The following is a 20,014-nucleotide window of genomic DNA, read 5'->3' as shown; positions in this document are numbered from 1 at the left end:
TTAATTAAAATTTTTCGGGACTAAATTCGGGATTATATCAATAGTCGGGACTGAGTTCGGTATTAATATTATTTATAAAGTCTAACTATATTTAACAAAATAACTAAACTTAATTAAGATTTTTCATAACTATTTCGAGACTAAAAACAATGTTCAGGTCTGAGTTCGTGACTATTGTCAATATTATTTATAAAGTCTAACTATATTGGACAAAATAACTAAACTTAATTAAAATTTTTTCGGGACTAAATTCGGGATTAATGACAATATTCTAGACTGAGTTCGAGATTAATGTCAATATGAGTTACGAAACCTAAATAAAGCTCATTGACCACGATTTGCTATAAATCTGAGGGAACTTATTCATGTTCTTTTCTTACTTGTTATAAATGCAGGATATTCTGGGTGCTACAAAATTGCACTCACTTAATAGATTTATGTCTTAAAAATTATTTTAAAGCCTAACTAGTATAACCTTTAAAAATTATTACAAGATATGTGTATAAACTCACCACTTAAGAAATAATCACATTTCGGCAAATCACGCATCTTGCGACCGACACACACGCATACATTCACCCATTGAAATTCCATACTGTTGTTTATATACGCCGCTGCAACTTCAGATCACGCCGCAGCAAAAATGTCACCACTTGTAGAAACACATCATTGTGCCACAGGCTCAACGCCAGTTTCGGCGCGCACACCGTAGCGCCGCCACCAACGGCAAATATGAATTCCCAATCGCCGCCGCATTGTCAAGGCGGCGCGCCGTAGAAGCTGCGCTCCTTGGCCGTATTTCTGGCGGTTGCCATTTTCTTGAACTTCACCACAACACGCATGCGCTGCAGAAACTCGTCATGCAACATATTCACACACATAGAGGTGAGCGTCAGACCGCTCAGTATATACGCCGCGCAGAACCACACTACTAGCGTCGAGGTGGATGTCGCCGGGCGCACATTTACACCCGGCAGCAGATCACAAAAACCGATTGTAGTCAAACTCATGAAACAAAAGTAGACGCCGTCGAAGATGGGCCAGTGTTCCAGCACCGCAATGACCAACGAGCCGAACGTGACGTATGCGAGCAGCAGCAGCACGCAAAAGCCGACTGGCAGCGCTAGTGACCAGCGCAGCGTATGTGCGCCATTGCTGCGTGTGGCTGGCGAGTGAGCGGAGAGTGGTGAGTGCTCGCCGTAGCTGAGTGCATCGTCGGCCGGTGGGCGCACGTAGCAGTAGGGTAGATGTGCGGATTGTGTGGGCTGCTGTGCGGTCTGTTGTGCGGCGCTCGCTGTATGCTGCTGTTGATGGCGCTTCTGCAGTTGTTGTAGTTTTACATTGCATTTCTTATCGGCGACTTGCTGTCGACTAAAACCGCAGATGGTGTGTCTTTTATTTGTGGTGCTGCGGCAAAAACAGCAGCAAAGCAGACGCTCACAAAAACCGCTCGCCAGTTTGGCCAGTATGCTGCCGATGCTCGAGAGATAGACCAGTGTGAGTGGTATGCCGAGTGTGGCGTATACAATGGTCACCATACGGCCGAGTGTAGTGCGTGGTGTGATGGTGCCATAGCCTGGAAAGAGAACACAAAAACAAATGACGCATATTTAATTATGGGTCAGTTTTAAAACTCTCTAAAGCTATGTTTCAGATGGTTGATAAGAATGAAAGAGAGAGCGTTTTACCAAATGAAAGTGCTTAGATTATGATTCTAGGAGTTTAGACCTACAATAGAACGACAGTTACATCTTCTTTTAATGATTTCTTTGGAGTATTTCACAATTTTCACCTTTAAAGATATATATTCAATATGATGGGGATTTCGAAATCTGCGAATAGATATCTATTAAACTAAACGAGACGAATGAACAGTTATTCTAACACGCGTAATTGGATTAAATTCGGTTGTTTACATCATCCAAGTCATCCAACGGTAGACGCAGGAAACATGCTGTTTCGACAGGTTGGGTCCAAAGGGCTGTCTCTTATACACATCTAGATGTGTATAAGAGACAGGTCTAGCTCATCTAGGGGTAGGCCCAGGAAACATGCTGTTTCGACAAAGTTGCACATTAGGAGGAGGGGTGTCCGATGCGTAGGTTTAGCAGTGAGTGGAAAGAGATGGTTGGTGTTATGCGGGAACTCGCTGCACGCTAGATATATACATATATTATATATATATTTCATATGTTGGGGCCAATTCTGGATAAGTAGGATTTGAACCTGCTACAGTACTCAGAACGAAGCTGCTCGGCAACTCGGGCTCGTCGCTGCAGTAAGTGCTGTTTTAACTCCAAGTACGCCATTCACTGAAGGATAGCCGGTGAAGCGGTTTATGGCGGTCAGTGCATGTTTAAAGTTAGTTGCGTCCGAAGTCTGGTCAGCGTATTGTCTTATATCATCGACGTTGTTGAGGAAAGTCGTCTTGATGCTCTTAGGAGACGGCTTCGCTACAAGTAAATGACTGCAGGACTACTTAACTGGAAGCATGCGCTAAATTTTTCTAAGAACTAATACAACTTATACCGACTATTCGAGCTGAGTAGCCGATTAACTAAAATATTGACTTTATATAACATTGGAAACAAATTGGGAATACAGGAGCTGGAGTTTTAAAAATGAAATCAAACCGTATTATAGGCACAAGTTCTAAGGGGAAACATTAGCGAACATCATTTTTCGAGGCTTTCCGGCATATTCCAACATCGCTTTATAAAAGATGCTACTGAAATCGCGACTTTCCCACTCGAAATATTTAGATCTATACCGCGCAACTAACCACTCAGAGCTGTATCGGATAAAATTATTGTAAAAGAATTCTAAATCCAGGCACTATAGAGAAAAAATTTCAGGGTCAAGTAGCACAGTGCAACTATAATATAAAATTTGATCAAAACTTACCCACTGTCGTCACCACGGTCAGTGAATATAGAAACGATGTGGCGAAATTCCACTCAAATTGTTGTTGCTGCTGTTGCAATTGCCATTGACGATGACGGGCTGCTTGTAATTGCCAATAACGTTCACGTTGTTGCTGTTGTTGTTGCTCCGTTTGTTGTTCAGCTACATCATTGCCATAATGTTTACTTGTAGCCGGTTCCATGCTGTGATAATCGAAAGGCTGTTGCTGCTGTTGTGTTTGCCTAGAATGTGCATCATGCAACATTGTTGTAGTTGTTGCAACAACACCCGCCATACCAGCACTACCACCACCAGCTGTTGATAGCGTCAAATCCATGACAAGCCTTTTGACTAATTGATCCTGAAATTTATTAATCTCCAAGGCAGCCAATCTGTGTGTGAGTAGCAGAGAGAAGATAGTGTTGGGTGCAACAAATGTAAGAAAAGTACGTTAGTGTAAAGCGTGTGGTGTGATAAAAGTGAAGCGCATTTAGTTTAATCGCATTAAATTTAATTTAATCACATTTGATAAGACGAAAATGCAATTAGGGTCAAGTGTTTGCGGATTTTGCGAAAAATTTTATTGAATTACTCAGACAGTTAAGTGCATTTAATAGCTTACAAGTATTTAATGTGTAAAAGAGGGCATTGTGAAACTCCTAGTTGTATATAAATGTTCACGTACGACGGACATCTAAGCTTTTAGAGCTCTTGACAATCGAAATTTTGCAAACACCACACAAAATTTACCCCTAAGATTATTTCTAGGAATACAATTTAAAAATTCCAATAGATAAATTTAATACCTAATACGTTAAGAGTCTACTCTTCGGGCTCGGGCTTCAAATATGCAAGCAATTTACTAAATTTCAAACACAAAAGATTGAGCGATCCTTTTTTACAGTGAAATCCATGATCCAAGTAGAGTTACTGTTTTCAATAGACGTTTTTGATGGATCACGCGAGAGTCGTATCAAGCTGTTATGTTATTTTTATTTAGTATTGTTTCGCATTTCATCATGGAAATACTTACGGCTAAAAAGCATTTACAAATCGTTCAACTTTACTACGAAAATTCACATCCTGTGAAGAATGTGTTTCGAGCGTTTCGCTCAACTTATGTTAAACATAACGTACTATTCGCATCACCATCACCCATCTTGAGACGCAGTGTCCATTATTTAAAAATATTTGACCGAATAGATCACGTCCAGGACGCAGTGAAGAAAATATAGCAGTCGTAGCTGAGTGTGTACACGAAGACCGTGGAGAGTCGATTCGGCGGCATTCGCAGCAAATCGAGCTGACATATGGAATGACTTGGCGCGTTTTACGTCGAGATCTTAAATTGAAAGCGTGCAAAATACAGCCGCTCGACCTTCACAGGCTACATCGCTTCGCTCTATGGGCTCTTGAAAAGTTCCAAGAAGATCCGACCGTAGAATCATTGGTCCATATATCTTCAAAAATGATGCCGGTGAGAACGTAACCGTCAATTGCGACCGTTATCGCGCCATGATAAACGACTATTTGATGACAGAGGATTTTATTACAATTATATACTGGCAAAGCGAACTTGGCTTTGCTGTAAGATGTGCAAAAGCGACATAGGATCATATGTTAGATGTATTTTCAAAGCAGAACTTCTCTTATGTTTAAGACTCCAATTCAAGCAGAAGATAGGTATTAATAGATTGGAAGTTGGTTTCATATGTGTTTTCATGGAAGGCTAAGTTCGAGCTTTTTTTTTTTTTTTCAAAGCATGCAGATCCTTAAGATTGAGAATCAAATTCCACACGCCAGAAGATCAATACTTATAGATTAAGCTAAAATAGAAGGCTGTGTGTGAGATGTACTTTCCGGTCAGATCATCTCCTAAGATTAAGACTCGAATTTCGTATCAGTCTAATGAGCTGACTTTGTCATATAGTATATATCCTTAGTAACAGATTTACTGCTATTCTAAACCAGACTTTAGTATTAAAATCCGAGTTCCAGATATACATACAAGTTCAAATCCTTTGGCTGATACACAACCAATGGCAGTAGAGGCAAGTTAATAAGCTGCTTAATAAGCTTCGAATTTTAGAGAACTTATGCATATATAGTTTGCAGAATCAGCAAATCGTTAAAAGTTTGCCACTTTGGTAGAAGTCAGATTGGCGGAAGTCGGAAGCCTCTTAGCTCTTAGGAGACGACAATACACCATTACAATTAATTTCTTAAATGCAATAGGAATAGCTATTATCAAGCCATATGTTCCGTAACTTAATAACAGTTAATTGCATTACTGTTTTGAATTCTCGAAATGGCACGCAAATCATTTGTGGCATTGTTGCAATTACAATATATACACGAATCTAACCTCAAACTTAATAATGTTCCATAAGTATGGGAATATAGTTTGTATGTAGGACATATAGTATATGTACATTCCGCAACGATATGTCAAACACAATTGCGAGAGACAATCACTGAACTGCTTTGATTTCCCGACATTCGCTGCACCACATGTGGCATCCGCACAAACAATACGCACTGATTTCCAGGCAATTTAAGAAATTCGTGCGCAGGGGATTTATAGTGCCTACAAAGAATGTGTGTACCGAGATGGTGGATGGAGTGAAGAAAAATTTTCGAATATGCGAATGCATTGGACTGACATATACAAAATGAAAAAAGCCTGGTATTATACTGGTTTTTATGTTTGTAATCTAGAGTTAACAAAACAAAAAGCTATAGTTGGAATCTCCAATTGGCTCCAAACAGCAAAGTTGTTTCCTCAACAGTAACAGTAACCCTGTCAGCGGCGTATACGCCTATAAAGAAGAAGACTAGGGCATAACTTTGAAGACACTCATGCACAACAACTTCCAAAAATGAAATCTGTTATTTCAGTTTCTCAAAGGAAGCAAACATAAATTTATTAGATGTCAATTAAGACGCTTCATATCGAACCATCATTAGACAACTGTGTCCGTGGACTTGATACCATTGACTTTCGCATCAGTCAACAGTCGATATCGAACTGTAATTGGTATCCGCATCGAACAGCAAAACGACGGTCTCGTCAGCAGACTACCAATAAAATAGAAATGAGCCTAATTGACTCATTTTAACTGAAAACCTTCGAAACTAATATCAATCTCTTTCTGTATTGATTTTCCCTTTCGAAGGGACACTCATTACCTGTATATTCTCGAATTTGTCCAATTCTCAATTAAAATCACAACTTCAGTTGATCCCGGTATTGACCCCTTCCAACTGAAAAGTTCTGTTTTGTGCTAAATTATTTAAAACTCGACTCAGTTGGCCGAGGTATTGTTTAGTTTTTGAATTCTCAACTGGATCTTCGTTAATCTTAGGCACATATCTATCTTTAGCTGAAACGCGGTGTGCCACAACTATCTTACTACTTTTTGCACTTGTTCTGCCCAACCTCTACGTCTACAAGCTATTCGCACGCACTGTAAACTGTTTCACAGTTCGCAACGCTAATATACCGTTGCCATATAAGTAACATTATACATAATTACTCACTTAGTCCAATTTTCCTTGTAGAGTATATTCAATGAAACCGTTATATCCCAAATATTCTCCACAGTACGCTGCAAGGCCACATTCTCCCCGCTCCATGCATCACCGTTTTCCGCCGCCATGTCAGCCATCTGATCCTCATCGTCATCTCCATTACGCAACCCCACATAAACATTACCGTCAGCCGCGTTAATGTCATTGCCATTGACAGCATCAATGGCATTAGTAGCTCGATGGCCACGTTGCGCCTGCACAGCCATGGCTTGAGGCAGTGTTGCATATGCAGCTTTAGCTGCTGCCATGTCATACGGTTGTTGTAACAACATGCTGTTAGGTGCTGGCCGCAACTTGTTGGTAGCATGCCTGCTGTCAGTATATGTTTCCGTTTCCGCGCTTGCAATCTCATCAAAGTGTGCAGCGTCTGCTACTGCGGTGGTCCCCGTGCCGTTCGCCATCATCACTGCCGCTGTTGCATGCCACATTGCATTCGGCGTGTTCACGTGGAACTTGCCACTGCTCGTCATGCTGCTTTCGTGTGGTTGGCCGCTATCAGCAGCAGCAGCAGTATCAGTTCCTTGCAAGCGCGCTCCGCCTGTTGCGGTTGCCACATCCAATAACGGTTCGCTGGATTTGTATAACTTTGACTGTGCTCCAGTGAAACTGGCTTGCGGTGTATGCTGGTTATGTTGTTGCTGTTGTTGCTTTTTTGTCGATATGTCTGCATTTTGCGCGTGTGACCAGGCATTTGGATCACTGACAACGCCTGCTGCGCTGCCACCATCGCCGGAAGTTTCTATGTTGAGGAATAGAAATGAGCCTGTGGCAAAGAGAAATGTAATTGAGTTTTCGGCCTTAGTGAATTAGCATGATCGAAATTGAAAAGTTTTTTGTCTTTCATTTCTTCATTGAAATTGAATAACAGGAATAAATAGAAACCAGAAAAAATTTAAAAAAATAATAATTAAATGTCTTCCACAATTTAGTGCTAGGGAGAGTTTCGGATGCAAATGCGGAGCGGGCCCTAAGTTGTGAAGATACACTTCGGATGCTCCTTGATGCTCACTTTCCGAGCGTCCTCTAGGGGATATCGCTCAGAGTGCTGCAAGATAATTGCGGGGCCTTTGTCGACTTTTTGGCCTGGGCAATCCATTCGTTCAAAGCTTTTAAGTCACCGGAACCGGATGGCATCACACCGGCGCAGCTGCAGCCGGCTGTTAAGGTATCATGCAGCTGGTTGGCACCTATCTGTGCGAACTGTATAAGACTGGGTTACAGCCTGGGGCCTGGAGACGAGTCCGTTTATTCTAAAGGTTGGTAGAAGCAGCCACGTTGGGGCCAATGACTTCAGGTCTTACTAAAAACTCTTGAGAGTCTGATGGGCGGGTACATATTGAGGTGCATTATGAAGTATCAGCAGGAGTCCAACACGCTTATTGGAAAGCCAACTTAATGGATACTGCCCTGCATACTATCGCGTCATGGCTTGAGGTAGCCATTAGGATTAAGAAATTCGCTGTTGGGGCTTTCCTTGATATGGAGGGAGCTTTCAATAACGTCCTGCTGGAAGGAGTCGTAACTGCTCTGGACGGTCTTGGGGTTGAATTAAACCTCAAACACCTCATTTTCTGCTGTGCGACTGGGGTGATTGAAACGGAATGAAACAACACGCGTGGTGAGCGAAATGTAAGTAGGGGAACCACACAAGGTGGAATTCTCTCCCCTCTTCTATGGATCCTGGTCGTTAACGACCTGTTTAAAAAACTTGAAGATCGTGGGTGCGTTGCGCTTATAGTGAAGGGGAAATGCCTGAGTACAATGCACAAGTAGGAGTATCTAGCGTCGTAACAAATTGGGCAGTCGGAAGTAGCCTCACCATCAACCCAAATAAAACCGAGATAACCTTTTTTACTAGAAGATGCAAGACCCCAGCCGCAAATGGGGGCTATCCGTCTGCAGCCGGTGAAATATCAAGCACCGATACAGTGAAATATCTAGGACTAGTTCTGGATAGAACACTTCCGTGGAAATCGAATATCGAAGAGAGAGCAAACATGGTAATGGATGTCTTGTACTGCTGTGGGAAGCCATTGGCACAATGTGGGGTCTCTCACCGAATCCGGCACCATGGTCAAGCCCATTATATTTTGTAGAGTGTTTATTTGGTGGAGGACTATAGAAAATACCACACTTGCAATGAAAGCTATAAATAATTATTCTTTTTTATGAATCATCAGACAATTTTATTCAAACCTAAGCAACGGAAGTCGTTATGATGTCCTATTTTTTATTTTTTATATTAGTCATTAATTTATTTAAACGTTTTATTTCTATTTTTTTTGTGTTGATCTACACTGAAATAAATATTCGCACGTTTTTATAAATAACAATATTTTAAGATGAAAACAAATAATTTTAAGTCTTTACTTTTTTAATATTGATTACATTTTTTCAAATATTCTCTCAATTCCAAACTTTTCCAATTAAAAAAATTTACTTATCTAATAATCTTGAAATTAAGTAAAAATATTTTTCAAAAATTTATTAATATTTTTAATACAAAATAAGTATTCGTTTAATTATTTATTGATTTTTTTTTTTATTTTTTAAGAAAAAATACGATCTTTTTCAATATTTAGTTAAAAAAATAGTAATAATTAAAAATTTTGAATTTTTTTTTTTAATTTCTTTCCAAGTTTTGATGATAAAACTTGCAACGTTTTCGCATAAAATTAATTACTTTATTGTATTTAACTAAAATGTCGTTAGAATTTATTTTAAATATTTTCCAAAAAATTTTTTCTAATACATAATAAGAATATGGATAGTTTTTTAGTTTTTTTCTTAATTTCATAAGGAAAATTCGAATTTTTTTCTATCAACAATTCTTGTAATATAAAATTTTTCTAATTTTGTTGATATTTTTTTTTATTTTGTATGACAAAAATTACATTTTTTTGTCAATTATTGTGTTAAGTATCAGAAATGTTTACTCTATGGAAATAAGTTTTTAATGTCTTCTATTTTAAAAATATGCTATGAAACTTTAAATAGCTTGAATATTAAGAGTTTTTAGCTTCATTATATATTCAAATCGAAATCAAAATTTCAAAAAAAATTTCACATTTTTTAATATTTTCATATTAACTGAAGATTTTCAAAAATTAAAATTTTTTCTGCTTTTAAACTTATTTTCAGATTTTTCATTAAAACTCAATTTTTTATGATAAAAATTGCAATTTTTCAAATTTCGGGCATATTTTCAAGACACATTTGTTTTAACTCAAATAAAATAACTTTTTTCATTGTTTGTTTACACTTTTCCACTTTTTTCATATTGCTTTAAATTTTTCAAAAAAAAAAACACATAGAAAAATTAAATTTTTTCTACGTCAAAAAAACTTGCCCTTAAATTTACTTTAATATTTTTCATTTAAACTCAATATGGTTTTTTGATATTTGATACCATTTCGAAATTTTATTTTTTAAGATATTTGATTTTTTTAACTCTAAAATAAAAATTCCGATACTTTTTTCAAATAAAAGTTGTCTGAATTTGTCGTTGATTCAATTGTTTATGCTAAACTAAATGCTTCCTTACTTAAAAAAATGAAAATAAAAATAAAATACTATTATAATTTCCTCTACGTCTTAAAAAATTACTAAATTTATCATTATTTCAACGTTAAAGCTAAGAAATGTGTACCCATTAATTGAATTGCCGAAATTCTGCTTTAAAATGCCTACAATATGTCATTCACTTGCCTGCCACCCAGAATTTCTAAGAGATATGCACGCCGAATCCATTGATTTATGAAACGAAAATTTCTAAATAAAAGCAGCGCACAAAAGCCAACAACACAAATACGCAGAAAAATGAGCAACGAAAAAAATCGATGGCAAAAACAGTAATAAACACGAACTGTGTACTCACCAATGAATAGATAGCCGAGCAGCAGCGTGCAAATACCCAAATTGGCAAACAATGCGGGCCAAAAAGTCAACGCGGGCAATTGCTGCTTATCGCCACCAGCATCCTCAACGCGTGCACCACCACCGTCGCGACCACCGCCGAAGCAACCGCAAACGTTCTCGCGCTGCGGTGCACCCGACTGCTGCTGCTTGTGCGGACTATTCACGGTGCTACTTTTGCTGCCGCCACCGCTCACGCTGCCAGTGTGGCTAATTTTCAGAATTGTCGCGGCCGAAGCTGCAAGTGGCGCGGGCTGGGCCGACACACCCACACCCACACCTGACCCAGCCATATAAGCATCGACGGCGCGCATTGTCGAGGCGCCGCCTAAACTTGCTACCGATGCGTAGCGATACAATTCGCTGCCTGCGACAACGGCTGTCGTGACTCCACCACCGCCGCTACCAGCGCCTTTTTCCACGCAGCCCACGTCAATGCCACTCGTTGTGGCATTATTGTTGCTGGCGCTGCTGTCGTGTTGGTATGTTGTTGGGTTATTTGTTGTTRTCGTTGCCAGTGCTGCTGCTGCTGGCAGCGTTGATTCGTAGCGATAATCCGTCTGGTCAATGGACCCACAAGTGCTGGTAAGCTGTTGCAGTTGTTGTTGTTGCAGCTGTTCAATGGGTGTGGCTGTTGGCAGTGATAATTTCTCGTTCATTGAGTTTGCAATTTTTTCGCCTGTTATTTGTATTGTGTCTTGGTTGATTTTGCGTGTTTTGCTTTCACTTTTCGTTCGCAGCGGAATTGTTGCTGCTTAGTTCTTGTTTTTGCAATTTTTTTTATTTTTTATTTTTTTGTTGTGCACGTGCCTTAGTGAAATTTCACTTCATTCTGCGAACGCTGATTTGGTTGTCGTTGTCAAGTTCTGGTGAAATTTTCGCTGGCACGTTTCTAAATATTGCGCGCCACCAATTTTTCTTGCTTTTTTTGGCATTTCAAATTATTTTTTCGTTTACGCTGCGTTGTTCTCTTGAATGCAAGCTTATTATGTATGCTTTGTTTGCTATTGAAAAGAAAATGAATTAAAAGAAAATAATTAATTTTAAAAATATGTACACATATTTGAAATACAAAAAAGTCTATTTTAAAGTAAAAAAATATTATTTATTTTTAAATATTTTTCTATTTTTTATTTTTATTTTTTTCCACTTCATTTCACTTTGCTTGCGGTTTCTTGACTTTTTTTGTTTTTGTCTTGCTTAGTTCAATTTCAGCGCTTTCTCCACTTTTTTATGCTATTTATTTAAGCAAACACGTGTATTTTGTTATGCAAATCAGTTAACTCTGTAGCCAACCAAGCTGAAAGAGTTTCATTTCTTTATTTAAATTTTTTTCAGTGCATAATAAAATTTTAGAATTTTGATTGGATTCCTAGAATTTCCATGGAATGTCTTAAAGGCCAATAAAGCTTATAAATATTTCACATGCGTTTAGTATTGGATTAGATTTAGACCGATATATATGTATAATAAGTAAATTGAAAAGTCCCTGGCCCACCATAGTAAAAAATATCTTTTTGGAAAAATTCGATTTTTTTCTTTAAGTATTTAAGTGTATCACCCACTGATTATAGCGACCCTCCCAACTTTTCGATACCATTTTTGTAGCACGATGTGTCCTTTGCTTCAAAACTGGTCCCATGTTTGGCAATAATTCCTTCATCCGACGAAAGGTTATTAACAGCGAGCATTCTTTTGAGATCTGAAAACAGTAAATAGTCGATAGAGGCCAGATCTAAAGATTAGAGTGGATATGGAAGTAATTCGACTCCCAATTTATAGACTTTTGCCATCGTTTTCACTGACTTGAGATTGTCTATGTGTGTCGCTGTTGATGATTCTTCCTTTTGCAAGGTAGTAACAAAAAAATTATTTTATGCACATCCCAAAATACAGACCTTGCCAGTCGACTGTTGCATTTTTCCACACTTTGCGGTTTGGAGTATGCTGTCCTCTCAGATGACTGCCGATTGCACTTCGCAAAGAAGTGGTCGAGCCATATTTCACCCATTGTCACACATCGACCAATTTGTGTTTAATATGCTTGAATTTAAATGCTCCGAATTATAATCGTTTTTGTTGAGAAGTAGTTATTCGTGGATAATGAAATCTACACATTCAGTTGATACCTTATTGATGTCTTCTATCTCGAACAACTTCACTTTAGAGTCATTTAAAATTATTTTGTGGAATTTTTGGGGTCTTCGTCAGTAACTACCTCTTTTGGCGTCCACTGCTTTGACCGCCTTCGTTCCTCGTGTTATCACGTCTTGTGGAGCAGTGTTCAGAAATTATAACCAAACTTTTGCTTCAAAAAGTTTTTCCTTTCAAAACCCAAACTTCAAATATATTCAAATAGATATATCGTATTGTCAGAAAGTATCAAATCTAAGAGAGATGGTCGATTTCGAACGTATATCAAAGATCCAGCTTCAAACTACAGATTGGCTGGTAAAAAGAATTAAATCCCAGAATAACTTCCAACTAGTCCATCCTTAGATATTTTCTTACTCATCAGCTCCTTTACCGAACTCGACTACAACGAAAGCTAAGTGTAGCTCAGCGATACTTAATACTACTCCTTAAAAGTCCCACGGGAATTTAACTAACTTTCAGCATTCACATTTTTGAGTTTAGCTGAGGATTTACTTTTGAAGAGACAATCCCTCACCTAGTTAGTCGTTCTCACTGTTATTCACGGAAGAGAAAACATTATACATATTTTATGTTCTAAACTGAAATTTAACTTGATTTCTTGATATGTGGGTTCAATTTCTGCCACATATGAAACTTGTCAGCAAATTATTGAAGGCCTGATCAGCCCTGGTAATATTAAAATAATTTACATTATCCCTCCCAGCAGCAATCACTTGAGTTAGCAACAAGGAAACCTCGAAGACTGTCAGGTATATAATCCACTTGAATGCTCATCGTCTCTCGGAAAAGAATATATAGACTTATAAGACTTGTGGTCAGAGGGTACTTACATATTCTTCAATAGACTCTTCACTGAAGCTAAGGTTTCAAGTAGCCTTTATCTAGGTATGTAAATAAGGTTCGGATACTTCTACAATCGTGTGTCTAAGGTGTTGTAACTTCCTTAGCCTAAAACTTAAGTGCGAATATATTTTGGAGTGTCAAACAAAGCCCACAACTGCTTTGAACCTGCATGAGAAAACTAAATGATGTTCATGAATTATTTTACAAGTTATAAGGAAATGGTGTCATTTATGTAGATTGATGTCACTTATGTTGGTGTAATGCGAAGATTTTCTGGCTCTAAGTAGGACAGTTCTCCGAATTCTTACCAGCTGTTCAACTTTAGATACTTGGTCTTTGAAAGTCTAATATTCAAGACTACAATTGACATGTCTGCAATTAGAACAGTTCTCTGAAGCTCTACTTGGCAGTTCAATAAACGGACTTGATCCAAATCTGACGTACAAACAAATATATCTTAAAATTGACATATGGACTAAATCCCTTTTTTCTATATATCACACACATTAATTTTTATTTTTATTAAATCCATCAGCTTTAAGTTAAAATATTCACTTTATTTACTTCTGTGTCCTGATTCCTTTACTTCCGCTAATTTTAATTATTTATACGAAAATCCCTTTTTGCACTTACCACCTCATTTTCACTCGCATTGTATTCTTTTTTATTCTTACTTCTTTTTTTGCTCATCCAAATTGTGGTTTTTTCTTATATGTATATCGATTAGCTTTTCTTCTTGAACTGGCTTTTATTTTTTATTTTCGCTTTTTTTCGGTTCTTCGTGCATCAAGCTGCAGAAAATATTTAATTTAGTTCAATTTCGCGGCGTGTTTCTCCTTTGTTTCGCTCGCTTTATTTATTTTGATTTGTTCTTTTGTGGGTTGGCGTGGAGCTGGAATGAGCAGACAAGGAAAAGAGGGTGGTCTGTGATTGAATAAAATTCTGCAAATATAATGTTTAAGTGTGTATGTATATATGTTTAACAAAGTGATGCTCATTTAAGTTGTGTTTTTTTTTCTTTTTTGTCGTGGTTTCTACTTAGAGAAAATTATTATTTCTTTAAAAGAAAGTTATGGAAATTTTTTAAGGGTGAGCTAAATTCGATTCTTTATCTATATTTGGAGCCCTAAGAGGAGAAACGCCTTCCACATGCACCTATTTCAGAGCAATATATTGCTACAACTTCTACATTTTCGAAAACTTTCGGTTCAGCTTCACAGCTAGGCTAACTTGCGGATATGATGACTTATCTGATATCAAAGATATCGGGTGATTATTACAATGCAATGTCAACTCGTATTTTCTTTAGATCGCCTTCGGAAACTATTTCTCAAAAATTTTCTGTTTAATAATATTGGGTGTCCTACTTGATTGAAGGCTGAAAGTCCTGGTCACTCACTTTCACATACTCATCAGCTGAGGATAAAACCGGGAACAAACTAACTTAATGTAGAGATCGTCTAGAACTCCCATTCTTCCATTGAAATGAGTACCTAATACGGCATCGTTCATTGAAGGCCTAACTATTTCTCAAAATGGACCACTTGCATGACTTATTTAGACCTTGTTAAGTTCGGAAGGTGACTTATTATTTTTTAGTAAAAGTATCAAAAGTATCGTATCTTGCTCCGATCTTGGCAAAACTTTCAATTATCTGGCTGTGTAATCAGCCAAATCCTCTAAGAGCAGAGCCTGAAAAGCGAAGGTGACACAACGAGTTTCGCTTTCAGAATTTAAATGACAAATGAGCCAAGCCTTTGTTCACTGTGTACTGTTGCGTCAAACTATGATATTGGGTACTTTTATCGTGACCTTGCGCTACCTAACCGTGCGATCAAGGCGAGTTAAGGAATGGCTTACCTTGACGTCAACGGTATCGAATCACTTTCTGATAAGGCTATAGCGGAAACGCAGATAATGACGAAGCTGACGATCTGGAAGGAAATGTTACTTTTGCCCCGCTATCAATAGATTGAGAACGAGTGGAGATGCGATCTCTTTGTACTTTGTACCTTTATAGAGACAGCAGCGCTTTAGGAGAGCTTGATCAGCTCTAGAAAACCAACAACTCTCTTAGACCCAAAGTGGAGCACAAAGGGACTTGTGAGCTCTTTATTTTCAGTACATTTTGTCTTTTCCTGTTTTTAGAAGTTCTAACTAATCATTGCTATCTCTGCTCATCGCGGTATAGTTGAAAAACTTACCGGATGTCAGTTATTGAAGCTATTTGGAACATATCAAGATAGAAAGATCTCAATAATTCCTTCTTGATTATCCCGCCATTGTGAGAATCTATACGTTCATACCTTCAGATGTCTCGCTGAGCTGTTTGAATGTATCTAAGATGTCTAAGCATATTTATATTGGCCTCAAAGCACTTTAACCACTTATAACTCGGCTTAATGGAGCTCTATATTTTGGCTACACTAAGGGCTGTATATAGTAGTAGCCCTGAAGCGTTGACCATCTTGAGTGTCAGTCATTGAACCAACCCTAACCTGACCTCATTTACAGTTTAATAAAGTATCATTTTCACCGTGAAAGAAATATATTGGACTCGATTTAGATTAGTTGATAGGTATTTTGAAAACATCTTTCTTCTAAGGAATTTTAAGAAATTTCCATAAATAAGTAAGTGAAGTCTATTAAGTGTTCAGGGTATAAGTATTTTATCTATTTTTTTTTTTTTTGTTTTTTTTTTTGTTTTTTTTTTTTTTTTTTTTTTTTTTTTTTTTTTTTTTTTTTTTTTTTTTTTTTTTTTTTTACATTTCTCTACCCTGTTTTCTGTAACTCAATTTATTCGATTCGTAAGTTCTTATCCTCAGGTTAGGTACGGTGCATTCCTTTAAGTCTCACATTAATATACTATATACCCTGCGTCAAAATATTAAAATCTAAAATAAACAAAGTTACTGAATATTAGTGCACACTTTTAGGCGATAAACCCATTAATAATTCTAAATTCTTTATTTTTTTTTACAACCTCACTTGAAAACATACTCGCGCCCTAAAATTTTGCTAAGCAAACTCAATCCGCTGAAGGCTCACCTCGCATAACTATTTTCTTAACCTTCACTCATTTGCCTCTCAAGCTATTAACATTCTAATACAATCGTAAATATTTACTCAACACTTCCTTCTTGTACATATATCCTCCTTTATACATATTCTCAGTTGGCCGCTGCATACATGCATACATACATATATTAGCAAGCAAGTGAGATGAGTTCAACAACTTGTTGCCCTAACAACCCGGTTAAGAGCGGATTCTCACGCCTAAACGGCTGCCGGCCAATACAACTACTTGTTGTTGTYGCTGTTCTCAACATGCTTCGGCCAAGTTGCAGCTAAATCCCCAGCATCATCAACGCTTAGAGGCGCACAGCTGTCATGGCGTGTTGCAATGAAGTTGCTATACAAGCCAACACAAACAAACACACACACACTAATATGTATGCATATATAGTGTATATGCATATGTATTTACACATATATAGTGAGGTACAAGCGCAATAGACATATGCACACGTATTTTTTCTTTTTTGCTTCAGCCGTCAGTTAACCATCTATTATCCGACTTAGATGTTGTTTGTTACAATGTTACGTATACGCTCGGGTGCTCCATGTCTAAGCGCTGCCTACTGCACATATATTTTGCAAGACTTTTTCAAGTTCTGCAGTTATTTTTTTTTCGGTTTTTTGTTTGTTACCGTTAGTTTTGTAGTTGCTGTTGTTGTATACAGAAATTACTACAGTTCACGCTATTGAGACGTGGAAAAAGTTTAACATGTAACTGATTGCAGGTCTCTTGTGTCTGCATAGTTGGCTAGAGGTGTAAATAAGTGCTTGTTGCTTTTGTTTTTGTTCAATAATAAAAAGATAGTGGAAACTAACCAAGCTAAGCATAAGAACCATTTTTCCCCCAATCCTTTTTCGGCTTCTAGCCTGTTTTTAGTACTGATCTTCTGTTACTTAAATTTTTTTTCCAATTTAAAGTTGAGACTGACTTATACTCAATGAGGTTCTTGACCATGTCTAAGTTCGACTTTAGATAGAAAGTATTTTCCAAACAGTGAAGCTTCACTTTGGACAGTCCCAGACGTTGAAATTCTTTCTTCCACCAAATTTTTCTCACGAACCTCTCAAATATTTTAAATGCAGTTCAAAGTTCGTAGAGCTTTCTAGTTATCAGACGGTATCCAAACATATAATATTAAAAGGCATAGCTGCCCCGCTAAATATAGCTTACCATATAAGATAAAGCCAAACGCAAGATCTAAGGTTGCGACCACTGGAATTCATTTTCACAGTTGACGAAGTGAAAACACTATTCCAACCATATTTTGGTGGACATGCTCTCATTATTTTTGAAATACTGTTCAATGATGAAGACATGTTGTTTCCTTTATATAGATAAATCAATTTCAAGAGTTTGTAGGGTCTAAAATATGAGCTAAAAAGGCTTTGGCCACTAAAGGCTTAAATCAGACTTACTTGAACGTGCCCCAAAGCAACACGTTGAAGTGTTAACGAGATTATATTAGAATATACAGACTTTTTACTTGGGCAGGATCTACAAAGCCCAGCGGAAAAATACAGAATGTATTGCTTAATCGAGTCACTTGTGTCTATGACATAGTCGGCTCTGCTTTGGACGGCTAGTGATAACAAGTAAAACTTTGAACGTTTCGATGCACTAAGCACTGATTTGTTGACACGTGCGGCGGCTTGAGGTCTATGCATTTGGAAGTTAGTAACCTTGAGCGAAATTTCAATCCTTCATACTTCAACGGGTAGCAAGAAATTGTTAAAGCTCAGGTCTCATCAACCCAAACCGGTCCAAGATAGACCTCGTCTTGAACTGTTTATGTTATCTACTGTTGATTTGAAAGAAGCATGAGAGCAATTTGCTTGCACAAACTTTACAGATTTTACAGAAAGCTTTCAGATCCAAAGATCCAAACGTTTACCGCTCACTTTTTCTAGCTTACATGCGCGAAGAGAGATTTTTTGAGTTTTTGCTACATTCATACCGTGCAGCTGTTGCTCCGAGTTGGCAGACTTCAGTTAAATCAACTAGTCTATAAAAACATTTAACCGGGTTATGTTTCTCTGCTTTAAGATCTCATCACTATATGCAGTATCTGCTTTAACTAAGCAATGTGCCTTGTCTAGAGTCTGGATCGAATTTTCATATGACTTAGAGATCAATCCGAGATATTCTTCATATTCTCCTTCTCTTCTAGAGTCCAGTTTTCAATTGGAAGTAATCTTATATGTTCAGTTTCTTGAAATCTCGCATTAAAGAACAGAACGGAAAAACTCTGTATTTACATTTTAGTACACTCTGAAATTTTTTTCTAAATATTCTTCGTTTTTGGAGTAAATTTTCTTTAATCCGACTTATTCTTTGATTGTAAGAACATAATTTTTTTTATTTGTAATTTTATTTCTTTTACTTGCTGACTTTGAGCATTATGTAGATTCGCAAACTCACTATTGTTGTTGTTTTTTTTGTCAAGCTTTAAAATGCGTTTTCTTTGTTATCAGCATTYTTGTTGTACACGCAAATAGTTGTTGTTGTTCAGCATGTTTTACACATGTCGCCCTTAAAGTACTCGTACTCTACGGGGTCTACCAATAAAACTACTTAAAGGCAGCAACAATGTCGAATATTTCAAAACTCTACAACAGTCTGTATAAACTCACACACATACATAAAATTGTGAGTTGACTCTTATAAAGTTTGTGCACTTTCAAGCACAACTGTAGGGATTGTTGGTTATATTGCGAATGCAGTTGTGAGGGGCTGGGTGTAACAATATTTACTGATAGACAGCAAAGCTATATTTATATGTCAGCGCATATACTCACACAGCCACATATACATATTTACATACATCTGTCTGACTTAAGCGTCGACTTGTCAACAGTTAAGTGCAAAGGCTGATAAATCGAGATAACAGAAGTACGACAATAACAATACTTAGGAGACTTAATTTCGCTTGAAATGCCTTGATATTAGACATATTTACTTGTATATATGTATATTTGCGAGTCATATTTACATGACTTTGGCGTACGCTCATACTCGTTTTTGCAAGTCGGTTAAAATGGAGTTAGCTAAGAGGAATATATGCAAGATGAATATTTAATACTTTTTTGGACGTAGCAGAGAGTTTAGACATTGAATTCAATGCAGTCATTCTATAACTTGAAAGTTTTTAAAGAACATTTACTCAATAAAAAATATAAGCTTGTAGTTTACGTATGTATATATAAAATTTTTATTTTTTTAGAAAAAATTTATACAATTTTTTTCCCGAAAAAACAATAAAAATGTCCTATTTTCAAAAATTTAATTATTTTTTTTTAACAAATGTTTCCTGAAAGTTTAGGAACTTCTAACGCAAAATATATTTCGAGTGTATACACAATTATATTTTTTGATGAAAATATTTTAATGCAAAAAAATTAGCAAATAAAAAGATTTTTTTAAAAGCTTTTTGTTTAATATTTTCTGTTTCTACAAGCAAACAATAGTTCGGAAGAAATATATCATGACAAGAATTACCAAAATAAATGCTTAATGATATAGATGAAA

General features: G+C 37.0%; 1 protein-coding gene across 3 annotated transcripts in view; it reads right to left on the bottom strand.

The window, feature by feature from the left end:
* LOC108974641 overlaps window positions 1-20,014 on the bottom strand; it is a 29,317-nt gene that overhangs the window by 3,563 nt on the left and 5,740 nt on the right. The window contains exons 2-6 of one of the 3 annotated variants that reach the window (XM_018942603.1): window positions 14,044-14,302; window positions 10,373-11,414; window positions 6,445-7,258; window positions 2,905-3,296; window positions 513-1,576 (exon numbers count right to left, since the gene is read on the bottom strand). In XM_018942603.1, the coding sequence (XP_018798148.1) occupies window positions 759-1,576; window positions 2,905-3,296; window positions 6,445-7,258; window positions 10,373-11,069 (2,721 nt within the window). In that variant the 5' untranslated portion in view covers window positions 11,070-11,414; window positions 14,044-14,302 and the 3' untranslated portion in view covers window positions 513-758. The remainder of the gene's footprint in view (window positions 1-512; window positions 1,577-2,904; window positions 3,297-6,444; window positions 7,259-10,372; window positions 11,415-14,043; window positions 14,303-20,014) is intronic. The other 2 variants (XM_018942604.1, XM_018942605.1) reach the window with 2 other exon arrangements.

Source organism: Bactrocera latifrons, unplaced genomic scaffold (assembly GCF_001853355.1).
Source record: "Bactrocera latifrons isolate USDA-ARS-PBARC rearing strain unplaced genomic scaffold, ASM185335v1 scaffold_57, whole genome shotgun sequence".
NCBI classification, from domain to species: Eukaryota; Metazoa; Arthropoda; class Insecta; order Diptera; family Tephritidae; genus Bactrocera; species Bactrocera latifrons.
This window is presented reverse-complemented; position numbering and strand designations above follow the sequence as displayed.